General features: G+C 46.2%; 1 protein-coding gene across 2 annotated transcripts in view; it reads left to right on the plus strand.

Moving 5' to 3' along the window:
• LCP1 (lymphocyte cytosolic protein 1) overlaps positions 1–12,349 on the plus strand; it is an 84,303-nt gene extending 71,954 nt beyond the window's left edge. For both annotated transcript variants that reach the window (XM_043578848.1, XM_043578842.1), the window contains 3 exons: positions 4,293–4,416; positions 7,799–7,923; positions 10,623–12,349. In XM_043578848.1, coding sequence (XP_043434783.1) covers positions 4,293–4,416; positions 7,799–7,923; positions 10,623–10,755 — 382 coding nt within the window. In that variant the 3' untranslated portion in view covers positions 10,756–12,349. The remainder of the gene's footprint in view (positions 1–4,292; positions 4,417–7,798; positions 7,924–10,622) is intronic.
• The last annotated feature ends 815 nt before the right edge of the window (positions 12,350–13,164 follow it).

Here is a 13,164-nt window from a genome sequence, read left to right on the forward strand (position 1 = left end):
TTGAAGAAGGTAGAATATAATATGTAAGTAGAAAATAAATTATCAGAAAAGTCAACAATTTTTGGTGCAAAATCATGAGCCTGGGAAGAATTTAAGAGAGCAAATCTGTAAATATAAAATAGTTTACTTTTAAAATGCTTCACACTTTCCCCCTATACTGATAGCCTTGACCAGGCAGAAATCTTACAACCCTTAATTAGAACCTATGTTACTGTGGCTTAATTCATTTTCTACCTGGAAGGAAGTTCCAGGGGCCACATGTACATTACATTATGTCTAACAAGTGAATGACAAAGATAAGGCATGTAGCGTCTCTAGGCACTCCAGCTTTATTCCCCAGCCACCGTCTATACATCCTGATACTCATAATGGCCCCATAAGTATGGCCCCATAAGTATGTCAGGCGATGCCGTATAGTCAGAAATGATCATAATGGAGTTCGCTACCCGATTCACGCGTGCTTTACCTGGTGTAGTGCTCAACTACCCATCTCTAACCCGAGGTCTCCTTGAAATTTAAAGGCAGACGTTACAAGGCCCTTCTGGCCCAGAAGACTTCAGAACTAAAGAAACTTCAGCTCCGTCTTTCATTTTGCTGCGTGCATTTAGAACGTCACTGAAAGTGCCCAAGGGCTGCCCTAACCAGCATATTTTCAGAAACACGTGTGACCTATTTGCGATTGTCTTTCACGTGTGTTTTTAATTTGTAATAGACTGGCTTCAGCTGCTGATTGCTTTATTTATTTTTTTAATGTTTTATTTATTTTTGAGAGAGAGAGAGAGAAAGAGAGAGTGAGCAGGGGAGGGGCAGAAAGAGAGGGAGACGGAATCCCAAGCAGGCTCCATGCTGTCAGCGCCAAGCTTGACGTGGGGTCTGAACTCACGAACCATGAGATCATGACCTGAGCCAAAGGTGGACGCTTAATCAACTGAGCCACCCAGGTGCCCTGATTGCTTTAAAAAACAAAACGAGTCGTTTTAGTTACAATGGTTAAGTTGACTTTTGGGTTTGAATATGAAATAATCTTTGATATTTTCTGTTTTAATGATAAAAAAAAAAAACAACTCAGGCCATTGTGAGTTTTATGAGACCTGAAAATCACTTTGTAATAGCATCTTTGTTCTGTACATCTTATAAAAATGTGGCCCGATGCCGTACTTTACGGCTGGTGTACATGTGATAAAATCTAGGCTGCAGCTGCTGTCCCACCTGGTTAATAAGTCACATTTCTCCTGAGCCTTTACTACAGCATGGTGCATATAAGAAAGTGGACAGACAAATGCATTTCTGTTGAAGGCGATGAAATGACTGATAATTATGTAAATGCTACCAGAAGGGATTTTTTTCTCTGTGTGCTACACATTCACAGATATGTTAAATTTAGAGCTAGTTCTAGCCGGAATTTATTTCATCGGATTGCACAGATGTGCTAATTTGGTCATTTATCTGGCCAATAAATGGCATGTCATCCCCCCCCCCCCCCCCCCCCCCCCCCCCCGCCCACCAAGAACAAATGAGAGATAAATGTGTGCTTAAACCTCCCTTTCCCCTTCAGTAGCCTGGGAATTGTTCTCAGATTAGAAAGCTGGCAAATAGTATGTGTATAAATTTGGAGACAAAAGCTAGATAGGAGTGAGCTGCCGGCAGACGGCAATGACAATTAGACTCCAGCAAATGACCAAAGAGGCAGGCAAATGAGGAATTCACCCCAAATCAAACAGGCCGTGGGCAGTGAATTTGGGTTAGGTCTTTGCGAAACAGAACACCAGGGCTTGTCCCTCTGGGTCAGACGTTAAATAAATCAAACAAGCATCGGAAGGCAGGAAAGCAAGCCAGTAATCTTCGCAGACCCTCCAGCGCTGCACATGCCCACCTCATCAATCCTCTTTTGTTGAATCAGGCAGTGGCTGAAGCCAGAGCTCACGACACCCTTTCGCCGTGACAGAGGGCTTTTCAGCACCGCACAGTTTGCAAACACCAGTGATACTGGGATCCTGTCTAGAAGTTCCAGTTCAACATCAAACATGTTTGATGGCGTGGAGGAAGATGATCAATCTTCCTACCAAGGAACATCCTAGGCAGACATGGGCCAGATGGATTTTTGTTTCAAATTTTGAATCTACAGTTAGTACTCTGTGGACTGTCCAGAATTGAGACTCTGCCCTAATTCTATCCTTTCTTTTTACCATTTTTACTTCCAGGTGGGTATATGATTCCATTTAAACCGCTACACCTTCCTCGAGGTGGGGGAAAGGCAGTTTTGTACTCGGCAGAACTCTGGGCCACCCCGAGGGGCCATACTCAAACCCCTGACTGCAGTCAGCTGCCTCCATGATTTTCTGCGTGTCCCTAAGTTTCCTTGTTCCTTGGTGGCTGGCTATTTGTGTTTGCACAGATAGACTTTTGTGTAGAGGTGAGCCTGTGTGTACCGCTTCCTTCCCTAGCTTCTGTCCACTTACGGGTGTTGGCAGGGAGGCACCACTTCCTCTGCCTTTCACAATCCGTCCAGCCGGCCTAAGAACCAAATTCACATGAGACCGCTTAGTAGGAGAAAGTCAAATTTAATTTTGTAGGAACAGGAATCCACACAGACATGGGAATTCCAAAGATGGTCAGGCAAAATGAGGTATATACATCCTTCTGAAATAAAGAGACCGGGTTAGGGGTCTGGGACCTCGAAGGGAAGAAACGCAATTTGCGGGGAGGTGAAAAAAAGTAAATGTTTGGGAAACAGGTGTTTGGTGGGCCACTCAGAAACAATGGACATGGAGAACTTTGATCAAAAAGAACTTTCTAGTTTCCTCCCAATCTACTGCACCTAGTTCATAGTGTAATGCAATCAATTATCTCTGGTGCTGGCCCTCTTCCTGGAGCAGGTCCTCTATCTAAATTTTTTAAGGCCCTCCTAGAGGGAGGTAAAGAGCTTTTCCTGAATCTGTTGGGTTTTGATGGCTTTTTAACTCAAAATAATCTGTATGCCCTTGGTTCCCTACACTGTCAACAAAGCAGTATGGGCCTCCTGACAAAGGGAAGTGAGAACACATCCCTGAGATGAGCGGAGCCTCCAGCAGATGAGCTCAGTTCGCCCCATGAGGCTGCATAGAGACACGACCCGATGAAGCATGAGTTCATCTGCCTTCTCTTACCACGTTCACCAGGCAGAAATTCCTAAATGTTACAGTAAATGCTCGTAAGTCAATACCCCTGCTCGCTCTCAGGGAACACGAAGCCACTTACGCCAAAAACCATCATCTTCATGAACTGATCAAAAACTAGGGCCTTGTTCTAAGAGAGGATCATTTTGAAAAGCTACCCGAGACTTACCCCATTTCTGTCCTTTACTTCCTTAGCATTTGATCCTATCTCTGGGCCCAGACTAAGCATTTCTCATCTTGACTTTCTCCTTGCTTTCTGTGGGAGGAAGCCATTTTATTTACTGCACCTACCACTCCAGTCTCTCATTTACTAGAGCTTGAAGCATCTTTTTAGCCCCCCCCCCCCCCCACACACCCAAAACCCAATTCTCATAATAGTATGTGTGAAAGGTGATTCTTATGCTCAGGCTAGAGATTCACTTTAGTCCATGTATGCCTAGTATTTCTCTTTTTATGATGGAAGAAGGAGACTCTTTTATATTTTTTCCTTTATTATGTTGGCCCTTGGGGTTTTTTGAACATTGAATTGTTTGTCAGTTTTTAGGGTTCCTTTACGAAGGGTGTCACTGTTTTGGTTTTTTTTTTTGTTTTGTTTTTTTAAAATTTTTTTTTTCAACGTTTGTTTATTTTTGGGACAGAGAGAGACAGAGCATGAACGGGGGAGGGGCAGAGAGAGAGGGAGACACAGGATCTGAAACAGGCTCCAGGCTCTGGGCCATCAGCCCAGAGCCCGACGCGGGGCTCGAACTCACGGACCGCGAGATCGTGACCTGGCTGAAGTCGGAGGCTTAACCGACTGCGCCACCCAGGCGCCCCAGTGTCACTGTTTTGAATCCTTTGCTCTGTTTTCCTTTCCTTCTCTTGTGCTTTCTCTTCCGACCCAGAGCAATGACTGTGCTCAGAAGGATGTATTTGTTCTGCATTTCACTATAATAACGATAAAGCTACATTTTAAATTTCCCTAAAAGGAACAAACGTTGTTATTTTTTTTTTCCCCCACAAACCTAACGGTATCTAGGCTCCGTGCCGCGGCATTTCTAGAAAGAAAAGAACACTTCTACCCTGGCTATTTTCTGTGTCATTGAATTCCTTAGCAACTTTTCTCCAGAAATCATTCTTGATTTTTTTTTTTTTCAGGTACACCCTGAATATTCTTGAAGAAATTGGAGGCGGGCAGAAGGTCAATGATGACATTATTGTCAACTGGGTGAATGAAACATTGAAGGAAGCGGAGAAAAGTTCATCCATCTCCAGTTTCAAGGTAAAAATCTTAGTCTACCGCTCACAGCCACCTGAGCTCTATGCTAATCTTTATTGTTTTCACTCCATTTTAAAGTGACCTTCAGTGTGAGGTATCTGAGGCCTCCCCTTCCAATTTTGATTTTGCTTGAATGGCCCATTATTGTTTTGACGGTCACAGGCCATTTCATTGACAAATTTCTTGTCACTTTCTCCTGAAATAATTAATTTAAAAAACCCATCGTTTCAGCACCTTATTTTAGGCATGTTTCTTCCAAAGTAGCATAAAATATAATATTTTTTAAATGTGCGTGGCTCCGTGATTCAGATTTTTAGCATAATGATGGTGAAATGTAAAATGTCAAAAGATCTCCCGTGTGATATTTTTTCGGAGAAAAGTAGTTGTGTACTTGTATCCAAATCCCATTTTTATTAAAAACAGCATTATATTTTATTAAATTTCTTAACTCGTGTTTCATGCATTAGTTGGATCCTTCCCCTAGGGACTTGCACACCTGATTCGTGTCATCATGTCTGGACCGTCTTAACTATGTTTTTTTTGGTTTAAAGGTCAGGAATTAGGGCAGGGGACCCCTTCAGCGTCTGTATTTCTATGATTGCAGAGGCTGTTTGTCACCATTCAGTCTTCTGCTTCAAAATCGGGAAAACAGCCTTCTGCTTCAAAATAAAGAAAAAAATTTAAAGTTTCACCCCACCGAAAAGAGTAGGAAGTATTTCTGAGTTGTGCTATACCAAGAGCGCCCACTCCCTGTGAGCTCATCACAGATAACGGCTGACCCTTCCGTCTGGAGAACTTACTAGAGGCAGGAGCAGAGGCTGGTGAGAGGCGCAAGCAAGGTCTAACGAAAGAAGATTTGGAAAGGCAGGCTTTGTCAGAGCTACTGGACCCTGCTGTGGTGGCCGGGAAGCAGCTATGGGAAAGTATATATATGAGTGGGCATGGCTGTGTTCCAATAAAACTTTATTGATAAAAGCAGACAACGGGCCACGTTTGGGAGCACTCTCAGTATGGAGAGTGCCCTGAGTAGCAGGGGCTCCTTGCTTATGATGTCTCAGGTCATCTCACAGACATTGTGAAGGCAGCTTTACTGTTTTCCTCATTTTATAGGTAAGGAAACTGGAACTCAAGTAATCGAGGTTACAGCTAGTAATTGCAGGGGAGGATCCATCAGGGAGCGGAATGCGCCTTTACCTGCAGGGTGAGGTTACCGAGCATTGTGTATCTCTAGGTCGCTTAACCATTACTATGCAGGGATTGGGTAGATAGCCCCGAGGTGCAATATTTCTGTAACACACGTGCCGCTGGGGCCCGCCAGGTCACCCTGGGGCTTCTGGGGCCTTCTCCTGGGACTCACTCCTGGGAATGTTTGACAGCTCTTTGGTTTCTTGTGTTGCTCTGGGCTAATTTTCTCCTGTCTTCTCACTAAGTCATTATAGAATTGATGAAGTAAAACACACACACACACACACACACACACACACACACACGGAAGAAGTCAAATTAGCCCCACATTCTTTTTAAGTGAAACCCTAAAAAACTGAACACACTTCACTCTTGATGAACCATTTTGGAAATAGCCCTGGTCCCCTCCTCATCTGTGAATGCCAAGTGCTGGTCATCTCTGCCCATCGGCACTTCGGCAAGATGGTGGGCAGAAAGTAAGAGAGACGGCCAGACTCAGACCCTTCCATTTTGTTTCCCTTGCGGCTGTTCATCAAGGCTCAGGCTAACGCTGGAAATGGTTGTGATTGCATAGTAATTTATTTTTGTGGTAGTTCTCCTATTACCAAGAAGTAAATAAAAGTGGACGCTTTATCTTTTTAAAAATATCACTCTTGGGGCGCCTGGGTGGCGCAGTCGGTTGAGCGTCCGACTTCAGCCAGGTCACGATCTCGCGGTCCGTGAGTTCGAGCCCCGCGTCGGGCTCTGGGCTGATGGCTCGGAGCCTGGAGCCTGTTTCCGATTCTGTGTCTCCCTCTCTCTCTGCCCCTCGCCCGTTCATGCTCTGTCTCTCTCTGTCCCAAAAATAAATAAACGTTGAAAAAAAAAATTTTTTTTTAAAAAATATCACTCTTCGTCTTATCCAGAGGACCAGTGCTAGAGACCTAGCACCTTGCAGGGGTCCTGTAGCTTGTTTCTTACTAAGAATTTATTCTGAGGGGCGCCTGGACGGCTCAGTCAGTTAAGGATCCGACTTTGACTCAGGGTATGATCTCACGGTTCGTGAGTTCAAGCCCCACGTCAGGCTGTCTGCTGTCAGCACAGAGCCCGCTTCGGATCCTCTGTCTCCTTCTCTCTCTGCACCTTCACTACTCACTCATGCTCTCAATCTGTCTCAAAAATAAAAATTAAAAAAAAAAACATTAAAAAAAAGAGATTTTTCTGATTTGGACCCTCCAGGTGTGCAGTGTTTGGACTTGACTGTGCTCAGACGGTGTGGGCAGCTGCCTCTCCATGTGTGCTCACAGGTCCCCAGGATGGGGGAGAGCACGTGGGAGCATGCTCTATGCGTGAAAATCAGTGTTTCACAGTGCCAGAGAAAAGAGCCCAGGATTTTAAGTCCGAGTACCCAGGTTCAAATCCCAGCTCCACCACTTATGAGTGAGGCGCTTAATCTCAGAAACTCTGTTCACTTGCTATAAATTAAGATGAGATGCCTATACCTGGGGCTTGCAGTGACACGTGAGGTAGCCTAGGAGAAAGTTCTGGGCAAACAGTGAGGCACCGACAAGTGCTAGTTACCGTCACTGCATTTAATCACACAACTGCCACAACCACCTCCTTAGACCCATGGACTCTATTCTTTCCCTGAGGTCTCCAAGAAACAAGCGTCCTCTGAAAACTCCTGCCCAGCAGGGGCCTCATCATGATCCCTGCCAGTCACTTCCGGGATGTCATATGAACCTGTTGCCATTCACTGTTTGCCTGTGGGCAGACAGTGGGTTTCCTCAGCTTAGTGAGGCAGGCGCCAGGAAGTTGGTGACGCCCCTACAGAAGCTACAGTTGACTTGCAACACCGTGTGGAACACTGTGGCATTTCCCAGTGTAGGCTGTATTTATTTCGTATTTAAGACGAAAGATGGGGCGCCTGGGTGGTTCAGTTGGTTAGGCGACTGACTTCGGCTCAGGTCATGATCTCACAGTTCGTGAGTTCGAGCCCCGCGTCGGGCTCTGTGCTGACAGCTCGGAGCCTGGAGCCTGCTTCAGATTCTGTGTCTTCCCTCTCTCTACCCCTCCCCTGCTCACGCTCTGTGTCTCCCAATAATAAATAAATGTTAAAAAAAAAATTAAAAAAAAAAAGATGAAAGAACCAGCCATTTCCCTTGAGCTGAACAGAAGTAACTTGGGGGCATATTGATGGACCAACTCTCTCTCTGCGCAGGACCCGAAGATTAGCACAAGTCTACCTGTTCTGGATCTCATTGATGCCATTCAACCGGGTTCCATTAACTATGACCTTCTGAAGACAGAAAACCTGAATGATGAAGAGAAACTCAACAATGCAAAGTACGTAAACAAACCTGAGGCCGGGGAGGCGGGGGACCCAGCTGGCAACTGGATAGCTGTAAAGTCTATTGCTTGTGCTTTCGCACAGTTTATTGCACTACTGATGTTTTTTCTTCTTATTATTTACTGTGTCCCATCATCATTATTTTAGATACTGTACAATAGCAGCTTAAGACTCCTTGTGTTAAGCATGGGGGCAAGACCAAGAACAACAAGAATATTCTTCCAGTTGAGAAGCAAGCCTATAGTTTCATAAAACCAATGTCCTAATCATAATCTATGGGAGACTTCCTAAATAAAGTACATGGCAGGCCCAAATATAAACATCCCATTTGTGATGATCCGTGGATATGAATAGGCAGGGGGTAGGGTTCAAGGCCAGAGTCTTTACCAGCTTGAGAGCGTCTCCCTGAGGGCAGCTTTGGCATGTAGAGTGAGGGTCAGCACATGATGGTCTGTGAGCCGAATTTGGTCTGTTGTCCGCTTTTGTAAATAAAGTTTTATTGGCATAGCCGTGCCTGTTCATTTATATATTTTCTGTAGCCGCTTCCCTGCTAGAAGGGTGGACTTGTGAGTCATTGCGACAAAGCCCACAAAGCCTAAAATGTGGGCTCTGTGAGTTTTTGTGGCAAGTTTGCTGACCCATCCTCTGGAGGAGTGCCTTTCTCGGAACAGGTTGTATCAGTTTCCGATGGTGGTCGCAACCAAATACCACGAACAGGGCAGCTTAAAACAACGGAAATGTATTGTCTCACAGTTGTGGAAGCTAGAAGGACAAGACTGAGGTGTCGGCAGGGTTGGCTCCTTCTGAGGCTGTGAGGGAGGGTCGGTCCCGTGCCTCTCTCCTCGCTTCTGGTGATGGCCAGCAGTCCTTGGCCAGCAGTCTCTGCCTTCCCCTCCAGGTGATCTTCTTCCCTGTGTGTCTATGACTTTATGTGGCTGTCTTCCTTCTGTGTCTGTGTCTCCTCTATGACCTCTATGTCACTGGTCATACTGGGTTAGGGCCCCACTCTACTCCCCCCTCTACTCATCGTAACTAAGTACATCCGAAACAACTTTCTTTCCAAAGAAGGTCATCATCTGAGTTACTAGGGGATAGGACTTCCATCTATCTTTGGGCGGGGGGGGGGGGGGGGGGGAACACAATTCAACCCATCAGAAAGTTCCAGAATTAACAAGTTGAGTAGTGCCCGGCAGCCCTGTATGTTCATAACCTCAATAGTATTCTTCTTTTCACAGTTTGGGGAAGCGTAGGTCCTTTGTTCCTTGTATGCTGGAATTACAAATGGCAGTTACAAGAGATGGTGGGGGGAGGGGGTACGGGGTACTATGGAGGGGACAGGAAGGGAAACAAAGCTCTACGGAGCAAGTAACATCTAAGATGAGATAAATTGAAAGGGCAAGTAATAAAGAGGTGGGGGTACCCAGGTGAAGGAGGCAGAAAGGATGCTAAAGGGAGGAATATGTGTGAAGGCCCAGAAAAAAGAAAAAAAGACTTGGGCCTAGTTTTTCAAGGGGAATGTGATGAGGCTGAAGGAATTTGAAGCTCCTCAAGTTCACTTACAGAGCCCAAGGTCGTAGAATTACTAAGTGGTCCAGCTGAGATTCAAAATCTGACTTCAGAGCCCAGGCTCTCGAGCACTCTTCTCCAAGGACAGGATACAAAATTACTGAGAAAAATGGGTAAAAGCAATTCTACAAAAATGCCCCCAAATGGCTACGTTATGGTGGCAAGATTTGCATGATTTTTTGAGGCTCTTGTTTCTAATTTTTCAACGATTCCCCTCTCCCTTTAATTTCATTGACCATCAATGTAGAGGCAGTGATTGAGACATGAGCAGGAAGCAAAAAATGGGGACCACTCCTGCCTGAGGCCCTTAATTTAACGTGATCGATAGAGTAAGAGTTAAGTTGGTTTACAGAGCAGAGGGCACAATGGGGCCTTGGGTGGCAGGGAGAATCTCTTGAGTTGCCATTGTGAAGAGGTGACTACTTACAGATTCTTACTAAGAGGTAATCGCCGAGGCGAAAAAAAGAGTTTCCAGGTAGTAGTGTGGGCTCATTTGAAACGAGATCATAACTCATAAAAATGATCTTCATATGATTATAAAAACAGAGCAAACTGTTCCACTGGAGCTGTGATAATTTTACGTGAAAAATGGGTACTGTGAAACTCTGGCTATTCTCGTGTTAGAGTAGCATAAAAAAATGCACGCCCCCGTGGGCAACAATTGCGACGGGGCAAAGAATGAAACTGACGCGTGAGGCCAAAGTATGAGACAGACGCATCTCCCCTCCTTTCTCCCTTGTGCGAGTGTTTCTGTCGTTGCAATGCGGTCCGAAGACCTGTCGCAGCACCCATCCTTTTCAGTCCTGTGACCTGTGTTGCTGCCCTGCAGCCCGAGCGGATCCTCTTGGGGAAGGCATCAGAAGCGGCAGGAGCTAGGGAGGTCCGTAAGGACAGATGAGAGATTTTGTAATTTTGTAATTGTCGTGAGCGGCCGAGCTCGGCTCCCAGAAGCGGAAGGAGGCTATGACTGGCTCCCGCTGTCCCAGCCGTGAGTCGTGCAGAGCATAGGGCATGTGGCACATGGCGTGTGGTCTGTGGTATGTGGTACGACTGTAACTCTGATCCTAAGGGGTCCCCTTCATCCGCTGTTCCTCAGGCTCCCCTCATCCTTCCTCTTTTCTCCTTTTAGGTATGCCATCTCCATGGCCCGAAAAATCGGAGCAAGAGTGTACGCCCTTCCAGAAGACCTGGTTGAAGTGAATCCCAAAATGGTCATGACAGTGTTTGCTTGCCTCATGGGGAAAGGCATGAAGAGGGTGTAAGGCCCAGAGGGGAGGTGACACACACACACACACACACACACACACACACACTGGCTGAGCACGGGACACCTACAAGAAGCAGGGGGGCGATTCAAGCCATTCCAGAGTTTTCAACCCGGTGACACGACACAGGATTCCAAAAAGTGTATATTTGTCCAGCCAGGTAGCCTGTCCGGTATTTAACAAAAATGCTTCATTCTTTGCAAAAAAAAAAAAAAAAAAAAACAAACGAACGCAACCTCTTAAAAATATTTTTTTATGGTTGAATTTATTGCCTCTTTGAAAATTTGGAGGGGAAAAAAAAAACACCTTATCTTCCAAGGCATCCTTCATGCTTTTGCCATTAGTCACGTTTAGTAGCTGTGGTGTTATTAATTTTAATAGTACTTCCAACTGGCTTAATTTAGCTGCCTTTTTTGTTCAAGGTGAGAACCAGGAGAGGGGGATATCACCAAACCAGTTCTTAAAGCCTGTTTCCGGAAGGCAACGTTTGCTCTGTTACGAGCCTCACCTTCTGTTCCCCTTCTCCTATACTCTGTCTCCTCCGGCTTTGCTCCACACTCTCTCCAAACTATACCTTCTCTGTGGCCCACCCCTGCTGCCCGCTGTCATGTCTGAGCCATTTGAAGCACCTGACGAACCAGTCAGGCTGGTGGGGTCCCCAGAATCTCGGGAGACCTGCGGAAGTAAAACGTCATCAGAGCCTTCCCTCAGAACTAGGGTCCCAAATGTCGTGAAGTTTTGGTTTTGTCAACCAATAGGAAGCTTCTGCTTTTAACTCTAGAATTTGGGCTCGGGCCAGGTCTAACATCTTCAATACTGTGCCTTCAGAAAGATTGCGAACTCCAGACAGGTGACGTCCAAGGAGGGTGTCATTGAGCATCCGACCACTAGGGGGAAGTGTGGAGCCATAGCAAAGCCTCTGTCCCCCACCCACCGCGGTGCCGCCTGGGGTATGGCTAACTAACCACTCAGCTCTGCTTTCGTTTGCTCTTAGATCTTAGTGCATCTGGTTGCTGCAAGGCCATACTGTCAGTGTTTACTTTTTTGGTACTTCAGATGCTTTTTGCCACCCCCGGGCTCAAGGGGCCGATGTGTGCCAATGAACAGTGCCACCCTCCACAGCGTTATGTACACCTAATGACATTTAAAGAATTCTGAAGCCAAACCACAGGAACAATGTGAATTTGAGCAGCCCGAATAGGTTATACGATTTCCGTGAAAACATACTGAAGGCTAAAGAGCCACAGAGCATTGTGAACCAACACTAGGGTCCCTCCGTCATGGTGACAAGGCTCATCAACGAGGTATCTTGTAATGGAACTTAGCCATTTTCCAAAGCAATTGAAACGCCTCGCCCTGCATCTGTTCCCTGGCAGCAGGTTCGAGAAGCCAGTATGTGGCTTCTCCCGGCCCATAATCTGTATTTCTGCTGCATCTGAACACAAAGCGGTTGGCTTTATGTTAGACTGAACTTAATGTAGCCTCAGATGATTCTCCCCCGCCTGCCTCCTGGAAGATTGTTACTGCCTTAATGGAAAATGAAGATAAAATAGTGATCCAGATCTCTCCAAATAAAGTGTTCCCTTCATTACATGTCTCTGGATGTTTCCTTTTGAAAGTTTTGTGGGCATGTAGTATAACTTGTTATTTCATTCAGCCAACATGCAGTAAAGGGCCTAATGGGTGTGGTAGGCATTGTGCCAGATGGCAGAAATATGCCGCTAAATAAGTCGCATCGTGCTCAGCTCATCAGGAAAGACTGAGGTTGAACAAACTGGCAGATGCGGTAAGTGATAAGTAACAACAGAGGGAGACAGCCTTAGAAGAAATATTTTAGCTAAAAACTGAAGAGTCAGTTGGAGTTGGACACATTGAACCCAGTCATGAGCAAAAGCCAGACGTGGAACTTGGTGCAAGATGGCTTCTAGGATGAGCCAAGAGGGAATCCCTTCTGGCTGGCCGTATCTGATGTCCCCTCTCTAGCCTGGCTGTCCGCACGTTGGCCGGCGGGATGCAGGACGGGAAGGAGCGTGGGGAGAATGCTGAGGAATTTCGCCGCAGCCCGGATCCTCTCAGGTGAGCCACTGTGATGGAGAAGCGCCTAGGTGGCAGGGCCAGCAGACGATTGTCACACGCACACAGCTGCCTGGAAGCTGGGAGTCCCGGCTTCACCAACAGCTTCTTTCTGGAGGTGGTTCTTTCCCAGCCTGAACATTCCTGCAGCTTTCACACTCAGGAGGTAGCCGCCTTCCTGTATGACCGAGAGGCTACAGATAGGAATGGTTCCTTTTCGTACAAGGCTGAGTTGATAGCTCACCTGACAAAGCCCGACCAGGCACAAGGAAGGAAAACTCAGCCTCTTGGGGAAGAGAAGGCTAACGGAGTCTACCAGGCTAGTCGTGATAA

This window comes from Prionailurus bengalensis, chromosome A1 (genome assembly GCF_016509475.1).
Source record: "Prionailurus bengalensis isolate Pbe53 chromosome A1, Fcat_Pben_1.1_paternal_pri, whole genome shotgun sequence".
Classification (NCBI taxonomy): Eukaryota; Metazoa; Chordata; class Mammalia; order Carnivora; family Felidae; genus Prionailurus; species Prionailurus bengalensis.